This window comes from Capricornis sumatraensis, chromosome 22, assembly GCF_032405125.1.
Source record: "Capricornis sumatraensis isolate serow.1 chromosome 22, serow.2, whole genome shotgun sequence".
In the NCBI taxonomy this organism is placed as follows: domain Eukaryota; kingdom Metazoa; phylum Chordata; class Mammalia; order Artiodactyla; family Bovidae; genus Capricornis; species Capricornis sumatraensis.
In genome coordinates this window covers 13,814,899-13,829,689 of record NC_091090.1, presented here as the reverse complement: position 1 = coordinate 13,829,689, position 14,791 = coordinate 13,814,899, and the positions used below count along the sequence as shown (strand labels likewise).

At 43.1% G+C, this 14,791-nt stretch overlaps 2 protein-coding genes across 3 annotated transcripts in view; one reads left to right on the top strand and one right to left on the bottom strand.

Annotated features, from left to right (window-relative positions):
• Positions 1–1,278, bottom strand: part of ANKS1A (ankyrin repeat and sterile alpha motif domain containing 1A) — a 167,162-nt gene extending 165,884 nt beyond the window's left edge. The window contains exon 1 of the mRNA XM_068960833.1: positions 1,067–1,278. Coding sequence (XP_068816934.1) covers positions 1,067–1,278 — 212 coding nt within the window. The remainder of the gene's footprint in view (positions 1–1,066) is intronic.
• A 1,521-nt stretch (positions 1,279–2,799) lies between these two features.
• Positions 2,800–11,192, top strand: TAF11 (TATA-box binding protein associated factor 11). 2 transcript variants are annotated; one of them, XM_068960698.1, is made up of 5 exons: positions 2,800–3,030; positions 6,710–6,855; positions 9,367–9,454; positions 9,788–9,884; positions 10,568–11,191. In XM_068960698.1, exons 1-5 carry the CDS (start codon positions 2,860–2,862, stop codon positions 10,696–10,698), a joined length of 633 nt encoding a protein of 210 aa, XP_068816799.1. In that variant the 5' UTR covers positions 2,800–2,859; the 3' UTR covers positions 10,699–11,191. The 2 variants fall into 2 exon arrangements, with proteins under 2 accessions (XP_068816799.1, XP_068816800.1); XM_068960699.1 differs by lacking the exon at positions 9,788–9,884 and having other exon boundaries at positions 10,568–11,192.
• The last annotated feature ends 3,599 nt before the right edge of the window (positions 11,193–14,791 follow it).

Below are 14,791 nucleotides of genomic sequence, written 5' to 3'. Positions count from 1 at the left end.
CTAAAGAACTCCCTGGGAGCGTTCTTCCCTTAGACTGCTTTTTAGTATCCTCCTGTATAGGCCTGGCTTTGTACTCAGTGATTAATACCTAACAATTTAATAGAGCCTTAGGCTTCTTTGGTCCAAGCTCACTCAAACTGAAGTTACATAAACTAATGGGGAACAAAAGCAAATGAAACCATTTCTAAGTGAACTTCCACTTCTTAAAAACCTCAAAAGAACAAGGAAGGAAAAGAAAACCGGCTATGAAAGTGCTGCTGAAACATCACATTTTACTCACACTGACAAAGCACCTCCAATCCCCTCCAAGCCACACAAAAAACGACCTTTTCCTCTCAATCCTTACAGCTCCAGATTCAAGTGTTTAACAACAGACCTTGGAAAAGTTTAAAGCACTCCTCAGTGTCCTAAACAAGTCTTTCTAACGCTTTATTTTTTGATGAATAAACCCCCTGATTGATGAACCCTGCATCTGCCACTTAACAGACTAATCCAGTGAGGTTCACTACAAGGAACTGGAATTTAAGCTTCAAGCACAAGAGGGACTCAAAGAACACTTTGAACGTGATAAACCTAGAGACGATTTTAATATAAACAACAAAAGCCACGTCCTGCAGAGCCTGGTGGAAGGTTCCAAGTTCCCCAAAGAATGGAATCGAGAGAATTTCTTCCAGAGGGGAACCGCGCGATTCTCCAAGGCGTGGGGAGTTTCTGCAGGAGATGAGGGAGATTCAAAATATACATCTTTTCCCCCCTAAAGTGGCTTGTGAGATACAACAGCTGGCACCCGACGGTGAAGCCCGGGCTATGCCATGCGGCGGAGACTGCAACCTGGGCACTCCCACTATTCTTCGCAGCCCGGTAAGGACGGGAGATGAGGACAGCCCGACGCCGCGCGGACCCGCACCGGCGCCCCTCGCCCCTCGGGCCGCCTGCCCTCTCCCCGGGAAACCTAGCAAACCCAGCCCGCCAGGGTCTCCGGAGCCCCAGTCTCTCCGGGGACCCAGGCGACGGGCGGGGGAAGGGGGGATCTCCAAGAGCTACCCGGACCCGGAGCGCTACCTACCTGAGCAGACTGGACAGGGCATGGCTCGAGGAGCCAAGACCGCCGCCGCCGCCTCCAGAGCCGCCGCCGCCGCCGCCGCTACCGCCTCCAGAGCCGCCGCCGCCGCCGCCGCCCCCGAAGCCTGAGGAGAGCCGCTTCCCGGACAGCAGCTTCTCCACGGCCGGGAGGTGTCCGGTGCGGGCCGCCTCCAGCAGCTCCTGCTCCTTCCCCATCCCCAGGGCCGCCGCCTCCTGGACCCCGTTCCCTGGGCCGCTGCCGAACCCGTTCTGGCTCCCAAACTTTCTGTCTCCGGGCAACGCACCCCCCGAGCCGGCCGGGGACACCACCCCCCTCCCCCCGCCTTGTCCCTCAGGGGCGCGTCACTTCCGGGATCCGGCGTCACGCGTCACCGCGCCCCCGCGCCCCGCCCCCGTGCCCACCTAGCTGGGCGGGGCCGCGCGGGCCAGAGCAGGTGGCTGCGGTCTGCCCCGAGTGGACCCGGCTGCGCCCTCATAAGCCTTCCCGGGCAAGAGGGATGCGTCGTGGGGTCACCCGCTGTACAAGTGGGAGGTGACGAGCGCGGTCCACCTGTCCGAGCCCCACGAAGTGCTCTCCTTCTCCAGAGGTTTTGGGAACTCGCAAGACAGGAAATACGGTAATTCATCCAGGCAGTGTAGAAACAAAGAGAAGTGTGGTAACGCGCACCCACATTTGCAAGCCCATTCCCTCTGCACCATAAATATGTCATGGGTTTAGGAACCTAGTGATTAAAAATGTGAATAAAGTGCCCGCCTCCGCACTTCATGAGGAAAGAGAGGAGAATTTTAAAAGGGAGTATAACCCCACTTCATGCTCCCAATCCTTGAAATGGCTCGTTAAAGCGAAACAGTCAAAGAAAAGACTTCCCTCCCTTTAGGATTTGTTTCCTCTTTTTTTTTTTTTTTTTTTACTGCCCTCCCCCTCGCCCCACCATGGAGGACCTTAGCTCCCCAATCGAACCATCGCCCCGTTGCAATGGAAACGCAGAGTTCTAACAACTGAACTGCCAGGGAAGCCCTGTTTCCTCTTATTTTTTACCGATATGAACCAAACTGACATTAAAGGTCAGATTTGTAAAACCGACTCTGATCTCGAGTACTGGTGAATTGGGAAATATGCAATTCGGCAGAAACTGCCTGTTTTGCTTCTGGTACTAGGGCTGTTTCTGGCTCGAAAAAGGCGCTCAGTAGTTGTGGAGTTAGTAATCAAATTGGATAAATTCAGTTCAAGCTGTACGACTGTTTTTAGGTGCTTGAGGAACAAAAGAGAAATGCTGACAATTCCATGTTAACACAAGCCTCTGAGGTCCAACTGAACGCGTACAAGGTTGAGTTCCTGTCTGCGTTTGCCCGGGAGCTGCTTTCCACAAGGGCGAACAAGGGATGGAGTTTTCTCCTGTCCGCAAACTTTCCTCTGAGGAAAGCAGATTAGGAAGGCGTTAACAGGTTGTGCTTTGAGAAGGACGGAAAGAAAAAGGAGCCCTTCATTAAACAACAAAGCCCTCCTTTACAAATGCGGGCTTCTCAAGGTAGAAAATCCACAAACTGATTTCCGTACCCTCAACTTTCCCTCTCCGCACCGCCACCAAATAAGAAGTAAACCGAAGCCCTGCAACCCTCTGGGCGCGTCTCTAAATGACCCCTCGGAGCAGCGGTGTTGGTGATGTCATCGCAGCGCGACGACCGGAAGTAAGCTGCGGAGCCGCGGGTCTGCGCGGCGTCCTGAGCTCGGGAGTCCGACTGGGGCGCGTTCTCCTCTCCCAGGTTCTAGCCGCGATGGATAATGCCTGCGAATCGCCCACGGAAAAAGGTGGAGAGACCGGGGAATCAGAGGAGACGACGGCGGCTCCTGGGGGCCCCAGGGTTACGGATACGGACGGAATCCCGGAGGAAACCGACGGTGACGGAGACGGGGAATTGAAAGAGGCCGCCGCTGAAGAAGGCGAGGTAGGGAGAGATGTGTCGATGAGGCCGGAGTAGCATGTGTCACTTCTCGCCCGACAGGCCTCCTATTTGGTCCCTCCCAAGCTAAGACAGTCGAGCTCACCATAACCCTTTAGATATACAGTCGCAGAGTTGGGGTAAGAAAGGAGAGGAAACCTTAGAGCCGTCTGAGTTCCAGTAAGTAACTCAACCATTAGGTCAGAATTTTTAATCACTGCCCTTAGGCGTTAAAGCTGCTTCAAAGAGGGGACTTCTCTAGCGATCCAGTGGTCAGGACTTCACTTTCCAATGCAGGCTGTGCGTGTTTCATCCCTGGTTGGGGAGCGAAGATCCCATTGCCTCGCAGCCAAAAAACCAAAACATTAAACAGAAGCAGTAATGTAACAAATCAATGAAGACTTTAAAAAGCCACTGCCAAGGGAATTTCAAATAGCTTCTTGGTTTTCCTGGTGAGGAAATTGGGGTCGATGCCAATCGACATTGAAACGGAGGGCAAAAGCTAGAACCCAGGATTCCTAATACCCCTTTCACCTCAATATTATGATTTCTGAGATATTGCTTAAGCATAACTTTGTCATTATAGGCTGAGTCGTTAAAGGGAGACTTTGAGGTAGTAATTTAGTCATGTTCTCCTCCTCTTGGGACATTTAACTGCTACCAGTGATCTGGGTGCTAATGTCCAAGAGTTTCTATAGCACCAAACTGCTATCCCAAGTGTTCGGCAGTGTTGCTTCTCTGAGTATCAGTCAGAAGACCAGAATCTTAAAGCCTTCAGTTCAGTTCAGTCGCTCAGTTGTGTCCGACTCTTAGCAACCCCGTGAATCGCAGCACACCAGGCCTCCCTGTCCATCACCATCTCCCGGAGTTGACTCAAACTCATGTCCATTGAGTCAGTGATGCCATCCAGCCATCTCATCCTCTGTCGTCCCCTTCTCCTCCTGCCCCCAATCCTTCCCAGCATCAGAGTCTTTTCCAATGAGTCAACTCTTCCCATGAGGTGGCCAAAGTACTGGAGTTTCAGCTTCAGCATCATTCCTTCCAAAGAACACCCAGGGCTGATCTCCTTTAGAATGGACTGGTTGGATCTCCTTGCAGTCCAAGGGACTCTCAAGAGTCTTCTCCAACACCACAGTTCAAAAGCATCAATTCTTCGGAGCTCAGCCTTCTTCACAGTCCAACTCTCACATCCATACATGACTACTGGAAAAAACATAGCCTTGACTAGACGGACCTTTGTTGGCAAAATAATGTCTCTGCTTTTCGATACGCTGTCTAGGTTGGTCATAACTATTTTTCCAAGGAGTAAGTGTCTTTTAATTTCATGGCTGCAGTCACCATCTGCAGTGATTTTGGAGCCCCCAAAAATAAAATCTTTCTAAAAATAGAGTCTTGAGGTCTTGGAACTGTAATTCCTGTTTGAATTTAAGTGTGAGCTTATGGGAGAAGACATTGGATTAAATGGAAACTGCCTTTCAGAGCATAAAGTTGTATCAAAATATATAAAATTAAGAACTTTAAGAAAAATGGGACAAAACTACTTTAAGAAGGAACTTTAAAAACAGATCTCAAGGACAGAAAGAATTTGAGTAATAATTAGCTTAGTTCAGTAAAGAGCTCACTATATGAAGAAATATGCACCTAGAAGATAAAAAATTTTTAATATTTCTGAAATACTTTTTTAAATGGATCATATACCAACCACAAAGAAAAGCATAAATTCTTAAAAGTAAAAATCATAACATCATATTCTGTTCAGTTCAGTTCAGTCGCTCAGTCGTGTCCAACTCTTTGCGACCCCATGAATGGGGTCCTCTGTCATCCCCTTCTCCTCCTGCCCCCAATCCCTCCCAACATCAGAGTCTTTTCCAGTGAGTCAACTCTTCGCATGAGGTGGCCAAAGTACTGGAGTTTCAGCTTTAGCACCATTCCTTCCAAAGAAATCCCAGAGTTGATCTCCTTCAGAATGGACTGGTTGAAGTACAGTGCAATAGAACCTGAAATTAACAACACAGAGTTTGTCCCACTCCCTCCAAGAAACTAACACCTGGACATTTTAAACTAATTTCTAAATAGCTTTGGATTAAAGAAATTAACATTAAATCCTATTGGATTTAACCAAAATTTTATTTAAAGAAAAAGTCATTGTCTTACATAGTTTTACAAAGAGATGCTGAAAATAAGCACCCACCTCAAGAAACCAGAAAAAAGATAAACCAGAAAAATGTAAAAGCGAGGAGTTAATAGGGATTGAAAATAGATATTAATGAGTTAGTTTAAAAACTGTAAGAAACAATAAAATTAAGACCTGCTTATTTGCAGTGTTTATAGGCACTGATTTGGAGATCTTTATGCTTTAAGAAAATTTAATTTCAAGTTTAGACTAATTTTGAAAATTCAAGATAAATGGCTCATTTTTAAGGATAATGTAAATCATCAAAATTGAACCACAAAAAGGTTAGAAAATTCATATATATCAATAACCAGAGAAGTTGAAAAAGTTGTTAAAAGATTTACTGCCTTCACTCTCACCTACTTCTCATATTCCCATATGAATTTAAATGTGAGTTCCTCTTTAAGGAAAACAGAAGTTAAATCTCATTAATGAGGTTTGTCATATCCTTAGATTCTATGTTAAGTTGGAGGGGATGAAGTTTGGATTTTGAGGGGGTTTTGCTGTCTTTATTAAACATATCATGTGAATAAAACAATGTTAAATGTTTATGCAAAGAGGGATAATAATAAGAGACAAACCTTCAAAAAAATTTCAGTCTAGGGAATTCCAATGGTTAGGACTCTACACTCACTGCAAGGGGCCCAGGTTCAATCCCAGGTCAGGGAACTAAGATCCCACAAGCCACACAGCAAGGCCAAAAAAAAAAGTTCTCAGTCTAGTAATGGGAAATAAATATTTGCTTGATACAGTAGAATTGGAAAGAAGAAAAGAGCACTACACGTGGGAGAAGCTCACTTAAAAGTTCCAAATTCAAAGAAACGCTGCTTTGATGAGAAGGTGCCCTTTTTCCACATGGACTCATCATTGGTAAAGAAATCCATAGGTTTAGATGAAAAAGAGCTGGTTGTATGGAGAGAAGTTTTCTTATATCCCCTCTAAAGACTGAGGTCAGTGACTTCCCTGGTGGTCCAGTGGTTGAAAATCTTCCTTGGTAACCCAGGGGATGTGGGTTCCATCCCTGGTTGGGGAATTAAGATCCCACATGTGTGGGAGCAACCAAGCCCGCGTGCCGCAACTCCTGAAGCCTGCGTGCCCTGGAGCCCTCATGCCACAACTAGGGAGTCCGCACCACGTGAAAGATTCCACAAGCCGCAACTAAGACCCCAGGCAGCCAAATAAATAAAGAATGAGGTCAGAAGAGTGGGCTCAAGGGGAGTGTGGTTTTCCAGATCCTTGGCATTACCGTGCCTATGTAAACAGATACTGAAACTAGGAGCATAGGTAACCTGGAAAACTGGACTATTTAGCAGCTTTTCTTTCCCCTGCTGGGCTGTAAACTCCTTTAGTAGAGATAGGATATCTTATCTTTGATGGTACAGCCAATGCCTGGAACCAAAACACTGCGGAAATAAGAGAATTTGTTGTGTTGTAATGAGAACAATGTCTTTTTGCCTTACTCAAGTCTGTAAAGTAGGCCGTATATATAAAGGGTTTCTTTTATCTTCTTAGCTCAAGAGTCAGGATATTGCAGATTTAACAGCAGTTGAAAGGGAAGACTCATTACTTACTCCTGCAGCCAAAAAACTGAAAATAGATGCCAAAGAGAAGAAAGAGAAGAAGCAGAAAGTGGATGAAGATGAGATTCAAAAGATGCAGTAAGTCAGTTTTCTGATCTCTCCCTTTTCAAAGCTCTAAACTGACCACGTAGTTAATACATTTTTCTTGGCCTTAAAATTTACGTTTTTAAACTCAAACTAAGATAATTAATATATCAATATTATGTTATGGTTAAGTAAAATGTATATCACTTTCAGTTCAGTCACTCAGTCATGTCCTATTCTTTGCAACCCTAAGGACTGCAGCATGCCAGGCCTCCCTGTCCATCACCAACTCCTGGAGTTTACTCAAACTCATGTCCATTGAGTCAGTGATGCCATCCAACCATCTCAGCCTCTGTCATCCCCTTCTCCTCCCGCCTTCAATCTTTCCCAGAATCAGGGTCTTTTCAAATGAGACAGTTCTTCACATCAGGTGGCCAAGGTATTGGAGTTTCAGCTTCAGCATCAGTCCTTCCAATGAATATTCAGGACTGGTTGCATCTCCTTGCAGTCCAAGGGACTCTCAAGAGTCTTCTCCAACACCACAGTTCAAACGCATCAATTCTTCGGCACTCAGCTTTCCTTATAGTCCAACTCTCACATCCATACATGACTACTGGAAAAACCATAGCCTTGACTAGATGGACCTTTGTTGGCAAAGTAATGTCTCTGCTTTTTAATATGCTGTCTAGGTTGGTCATAACTTTTCTTCTAAGGAGTAAGCGTCTTAATTTCATGGCTGCAGTCACCATCTGCAGTGATTTTGGAGCCCAAGAAAATAAAGTCTGTCACTATTTCCATTGTTTCCCTATCTATTTGCCATGAAGTGATGGGACCAGATGCCATGATCTTCGTTTTCTGAATGTTGAGCTTTAAGCCAGCTTTTTCACTGTCCTCTTTCACTTTCATCAAGAGGCTCTTTAGTTCTTCTTTGCTTTCTGCCATAAGGGTGGTGATATCTGCATATCTGAGGTTATTGATGTTTCTCCCATCAGTCTTGATTTCAGCTTGTGCATCATCCAGCCCAGCGTTTCTCATGATGTACTCTGCATAGAAGTTAAATAAGCAGGGTAACAATAAACAGCCTTGACATACTCCTTTTCCTATTTGGAACCAGTCTGTTGTTCCATGTCCAGTTCTAACTGTTGCTTCCTCACCTGCATACAGGTTTCTCAAGAGGCAGGTCAGGTGGTCTGGTATTCCCATCTCTTGAATTTTGTACAATATGTGGTAATCCACACAGTCAAAGGCTTTGGCATAGTCAATAAAGCAGAAATAGATGTTTCCCTGGAACTCTCTTGCTTTTTCAATAATCCACCAGATGCTGGCAATTTGATCTCCAGTTTCTCTGCCTTTTCTAAAACCATCTTGAACATCTGGAAGTTCAGAGTACTTTTGAAGCCTGGCTTGGAGAATCTTGAGCATTACTTTACTATCATGTGAGATGAGTGCAATTGTACAGTAGTTTAAGCATTCTTTGGCATTGCCTTTCTTTGGGATTGAAATGAAAACTGACCTTTTCCAGTCCTGTGGCCACTGCTGAGTTTTCCAAATTTGCTGGCATATTGAGTGCAGCACTTTCACAGCATCATCTTTTAGGATTTGAAAGTATCACAGTTAACATTTTGACATATATTCACCAAGATATTTTCTTTACATATATTTATCTGTAAATAAAATTAATTTCAAAGATGTTAAATACTGTTTGTAACCTGTTTTCATTATGTTTTCTGATTGTAAAAATAGTATGAATTCGTTGCAAATAATTCAGAAAATACAGAAAAATAGAAAAAATAATTACTTATAATCCCACCACCCAGAGTTTACCCAGGGCATATATTTGTGTATATACCTTTTCAGATATAGTTTAATGTTTGATATATATAAATATTTTCATGTCTGTAAATTGTCATTTTTAACGGCCACAGTGTATTTTATTATGTGGATGAACTAGAATACAGTGTAATCTACCTCTGCAGTGGTTTTGTTTTTCTTTTGACATTATGACCAACATCTTGGAGCACATCTTTGCATACTTGTCCGTATACTTTCTAAAATAAACCACTGGAGGTGTAATTGGTAGTTTAAACAATATGAATGTTTTCAAAGGATTAATCATTTGTATTTTCAGATTCCCCAAAAAGGTTGTTCCACCCACACTCTACCAGCATGTATGAATTTGTGTCTTCCCACCGTCACTAACACCATGCTTTTTAATTTCTTTATCTGTTTTTTTTTTCTTTATCTGTTTTTTGCAAAATGTGTATCATGTGAAATGTAGTGAGGTAGCATTATGGGAAGAGAGAGCCTACTGCTGAAAACATAATCTCTATACTGTGATTCAGTAACCCAACATTGTTTTTGTTCTTAGTGAAGTAAGAAAGGAACTTAAGTTTCACCTGTTGTCGAGTAATAGAAATACTTTCTCCTCATTCCTCATAAATACTATTGGTCCCTTGAAAAATTAATTTTTTTAATGTCTGAGACTTGGTTTTATTGACAGAATAATATGTATATCTTAAGTATTCATTGTTATAAGTGAACTTAATTACCTGAATCTTTGTCTAGAATCCTGGTTTCTTCTTTTTCTGAGGAGCAGCTGAACCGTTATGAAATGTATCGCCGGTCAGCTTTCCCTAAGGCAGCCATTAAGAGGGTAAGGATGGACTATCACACTCATTTCCATGAGCCATGAGAACTGAACAGGGCTCAAGAGCTGTATCCATTGACATTTTGCAGTGAAGTGTTAGGCAAGTAGGTGGAACATTTAGGCAGGAAAATAAAAATATATGCCCCTCAATAGTCTGACCAGTTGTAGTTTTATATTCTCGACAAATAGGCCACTATACACCTGAAACCTTGTTTTACTGGTGTCAATTTCAGCATCAAGCCCTGAGTGAACTCTTAGTGCGGAGCGCTTGTGGGTGTTATGTTCCAAAGCCAGTCCTTGACTACCTCCTTAATCACAGTCTTTTGTCCTTCTTTCAAGCTGATCCAGTCCATCACAGGCACCTCTGTGTCTCAGAATGTTGTTATTGCTATGTCTGGTATTTCCAAAGTTTTCGTCGGGGAGGTGGTAGAAGAAGGTGAGTGGTATTGGTCTAAATACTGGATTGAGCCTGTGGTGGTCTTATTTCCAAGGATATATATACTGAGGAACTTATGAGGTCCCAGTGGTAGTTGCCATTTACACTAGAAGTTGGCCAAGGCAAGAGCCTTATGTTCAGGAGAGCATGTATTGAATTCATTATTCCTTGAAAGTTTCAATACTAGGAGGTCTGGAAACACCTTGGAAGTCTCCCTTCCTGATTCTTGTCCTCAGCCCAGGGTGACAGAAGTAGACGGTATTTTTCTCCAATGGACTTTGTTCATTTCTGCTCCCAAAAGTAGAGATACAAAGAAAGTCATGATTGGGGCTGACCAGTGTGATATCGTGAGTAGTTGTCCCTGATGTTACGATCCCGTGGGAACTGCTCTCTGTCCATCAAGTAAAGAACCTGGCTGCTACTCACTGCTAATTTCTAACTGGTGAAATATTTATTCTTTCAAGGAGAAGCTGTGTTTTAAACTGTTGCCTGTGATAAAGCCTGATGTGGGGTATCATGGCAAAGCTAAATGATGCATTTTAAAGCATTCTCTGAAGAAGGGAAAAGATCTTGGTTTGTTTCTTTAGTACCTTTAAGAGGAGTTAATGAGAATTATAGGACTCAAAAGGATTGTGATAAACTCTTGTGTGATAATGAAACTCTTCTCCTTGTCCTCTGTTTAGCACTGGATGTGTGTGAGAAGTGGGGAGAAATGCCACCGCTGCAACCCAAACACATGAGGGAGGCTGTTCGGAGGTTAAAGTCGAAGGGGCAAATTCCCAACTCAAAGCACAAAAAAATCATCTTCTTCTAGACCAGAGTCTAGAAGGGCCTGGTACTGAAGAACGAAGCCCTGCTTCCGGACCTCCTATTGCATGAGACTCTGCACTGGTGCTTTGGTATCTCAGTCCTCTAAGGATTCCATGATGATTTCAATGTCTTTCTCAAAACTGATAATTCATTACACCTAGAAGGTAGCAGGCACCCTGTTTCGTACTTGCTTTGACTAAATATCGGGACCTCTGAGGGCATCTGAGGCATTTAACTATTACTGGCTAGTTGGAAGAAGAAAGGTTGGTGTGCCTTAAGCATCTTCTGGACAGGAATGCTGCTTTCAGAAAGAAAACCTGTTCAAGATGGTTTGATGGTTTCACATTGAAGCCTGAAGTTGCTGTGACTTGTGTTGTTTCTTTACATCTGGTTTTAAGTAAATGAAACAGTCAGAAGCTTGGCCTGTGATACTCTACGAGAAAGGACACAGTGACAGCAGCAGCAGTGGAACAGTGACCCTATAAACGTTTAGGATTCTTCTATGGATTCTGGTGAATGATTAATAAAGCTGTTTTCCAACTTGCCGTGTGTGTATTTTCTTTTTCTGTCTAGCTGGTTGGGATGGGGAGAAGTTTGCTGGTATCCAGATAAAACTTGTCTGGGATTTTTTGTGAAAGTTGGAGCCTGCCTCATCCCTACTAGAACCATTAAGATTGTATCTCATAAAAGAATACTTAAAGCACTTAAAAACAATGTAAATGCCTATGTGTTTCAATTCCTATAAACAGATACACCAGAACCAATACTGTTTAATAAGTTTAATTTGCTTTTTTCAGGTGGTTCACAGAACCAGTACACTCAAGGTTTGATTAGATATTGCAACATTAAAATTTCTCAATACTGACCAATATTCCAGTTCATTGGATACATTCTCATTGTTTTCCTCAAGAAGAGGGGAATGGAGTGACTTTTTATTGACAGTGATTAGCAGTAATAAGGCTACTGTAATATAATTGGCAATGGGCAATCCCCAAGAGTTCTTTCCTCTCTATCATTCAGTGCCATAAGGAGAGGGGTTCTGAAGCTTTTCTCTTTTGAAGCTTTCCTGAGCGTGTCAGTAAAGATTCCAGTTCTGGTTAGCACCCTGAGTAGGGGAGACAGACACACAAAGTTGGGCAAATCTGAATTTTAGTGTCTAGCATTAAAACTTGTGGCTTTAAACATGTACTTAGCTAGTGGAGAAGACACTTCAGTGGTACATTCCACAAAGAAACGCTGTAAGACTCAGGCTAAATCTTGACCAAAAACTGCAGGGAAAACCAAATAAACAAAAATACATAGCTCCAGAGGAAGCTTTTTAAGTGGTTATAGGAGCTATACCTATTGCAATATGAGATACTGGATAAGGCTGAAATTTACAGATAATAAGGAAGAAAGTTCACATCCCAAGTATAGCCACTTAGCAAAGCCTCACAGTTTAAGGTTATCTAAGAGTATTTCCCCTTGTATCTGTTGTAAGAGATGGAAAAAATAATCCCCATTCAACAACAGCAACTATATGTACCTACCCAGAGGTGAATGGGAATATTCCTCCTCCAGCAGGAGGTAGGGGAAGATTCCAGGAAAGGTTATAGTCCCTGAAAGGAGAGGACCTCAATCACAGCAGAATCTCTTGAAGCACAATAATGACTACGGTCAGTCACAAAGCAATGGCAGCTCTTGCAGTTCTCAAATAGCCAGATGCCATCCCACTAGCTTGCGCAGCAATGCTGTTTCCATCATTTTGTGATATTACTAGTAACTGTTTTTGAAGTTAAGGTAAATATTATATAAGGGAGGGAAAAAGCAAACAAACCTTAAAGGTTTGGAATGCAAAGTTCCTGTATCGCTATGTTCAAACAACACCTTCTTTCCACCACCCCCTAAACTAGCTTATGGGAAAACTGACTTAAGTGTATGAAATGGAAGAATTTCAGTTATGCGGTATGTGAGGGCTGCCTTAAGCCTTGTATACTCCAGACACAGGAACCATTCCTTTCAGAACCATGAAAAAGGGTACTTAAAGGTTGAGGCCCATGGCAAAATGAGGGTCAGATTAAATACACAGCAAAAAGCAGCCATCGTTAAGACTAGAACCCATTCTGTCTTAGGTCTAATAAACTAGCTTAATGATTCCAGTGAGTTAAAAACAGAATTTGAGATTGATAACCACCCCTACAGCTTAGCTAAGAGAGATTTAAACCAGTCCATATGCACTAACGCATATCTCCAGTACCTCCATGTAAACAGGAAATCTAGATAGTCACAGGTAGTACAAGGTGTAAACGCTTCACAGCTGACATGGTGACTGTGCGGTGGTGGAAGTCTCGGATAGTGGTGTTTCACTCCAGACATTTTCTTGAGGTATTATTATTTCGTGTTCACAGTCTTAAAGCTCCAAGGCAGAAATCGTCAGCAGTCTGAAGGAGCTGATACTACTATTTTTTTCCTTCCATCCTTTTCATTTATTCTGAGGACTACCAACAAGGTCACATTTCTTCATTATGAAAGTTTTTCACCCCCTAGTGAATAGGAGTGTGAAGTTATACAAGATGACTTTCACTAAAATTCCATGGGATGCTGACCCTCTACCATATTTCCTGAGTGAGGAACTTCAAGACAATGGCCAAAGCTGTCACACAAGGAAATTCAAATGCTAGGGCTACATTTGTCACATGGGCAAGAGTGCCAGAGAGCCCAGAAACCTAAGTGAGCTCTGGTCATTACAGGGGTGAGCCTCGGTGCTTGCCGGATTTGTTTCTATTGCCTCCTACCCAGCGCACACTTAAAGAGAAAGTGTACCAGGCAACTCTTTGCATGGAGGGACAGGAAGGGCAGGAAAGCAGGGGAAGGGAAGAGAAGCAGAATGTGATTTGAGACCAATGCAGGTGAACCCAAGGTTGGATAATTCTGTTTTCTGGCTACTGGCTCTTCCTCTGTCCCCTCTAAGAATATTAGACATGCCACGCTGGGGAGGACCAGTGATCCAAATGTTCATCGTTCTGCCTTTGACAGAAGCACTTAAAGGGGAGCCTGTGGAGGGATGCAGTGGGTAGCTCCGTTGTGTATCGCCAAATAACCCTGGTTTCCTATAATTTCTTTTAGAAAGTCATCATGCAAGGATTCCTCTTAAACCTTCTGCACGCATACAGTTTCTTACAGCACCACTTCTTAAACAGAGAGCCCTAGGAGTTTCTGATTGGCTACAAGAAGTGCTTGTAGGTGGCTAAGGCTACAAGGGCCAGCCCTAGTGTTCTGGGACCCAAAGCACACGTCCTGGATCTTGACTGAATATCTGATGTAACACTACCCTCAGCTTTTATCCTTTTCAGAACTGGAGCTCACATTTTAAAGATGTGTACCTCCACCCCTGGTGACTTTTGCTGTTCTCTAGACCTTTTCGCCTTTCACCACATACTCTGTACGTAAGGCCCCTAGAAGTGCACAGATCATTTAAGGCATTACCATGGTCTTTTATGAGATGCTGAGCAGCACTCTGACCCCTCTTCCCTTATGGCAATGCTTAGGTTTCTTTCCTGAGCTCTTTGCAGAGCTCACTGTCTCAGTGGTTGCTGATTCTCCCCTAAGGGCACTGCTTCACACTAACCTACAGAGAATCTCACCTGACACTTTCCTGAGTATTCACAGCCCAGTCTGTGAATCTTTTGCAATTTTTTAAAAAATCTCCTCTGGTTTATCTTCACTTCCTGGAAGTAGTGACATTTGATTGCATTGTAATATCCTACTTTCAGGTTATTTATAAAATTCTTAAATAAGGTTAAACCAAGCATCAACTGATAGGGAACTTACCCTGTTAACATTCTCTCAGAAAGATGTTTATTCTTAAGTCTCTCAGTTGTTTCCTAAGCATGAGAGGATATCCCCATAAACTCATAGTAATTGCTGTTTTTAAAATTGTCTTAGTGGAAAATCAAAACAAAAAGTCTTTAAAAGTCTGAGCAAATTAGATCTTGTTCCTTCTTGAATGCATATTTCTTTTTATCGTCAAAAAACTAGAATATACAAGCCAGGCATGATTCCCCATAAAGGAAACCATTTTATCTTTCCTCTACTAAGTCATGTGTGATTAAGACTTT

What these genes read in the sequence shown, in the direction of transcription:
- TAF11 (XM_068960698.1), top strand. Translation starts at nt 2,860, where the DNA reads ATGGATAATGCCTGCGAATCGCCCACGGAAAAAGGTGGAGAGACCGGG. An exon ending in CCGCCGCTGAAGAAGGCGAG is followed by an intron (nt 3,031 to 6,709) that starts GTAGGGAGAGAT and finishes TTATCTTCTTAG; the next exon opens with CTCAAGAGTCAGGATATTGC. An exon ending in GATGAGATTCAAAAGATGCA is followed by an intron (nt 6,856 to 9,366) that starts GTAAGTCAGTTT and finishes ATCTTTGTCTAG; the next exon opens with AATCCTGGTTTCTTCTTTTT.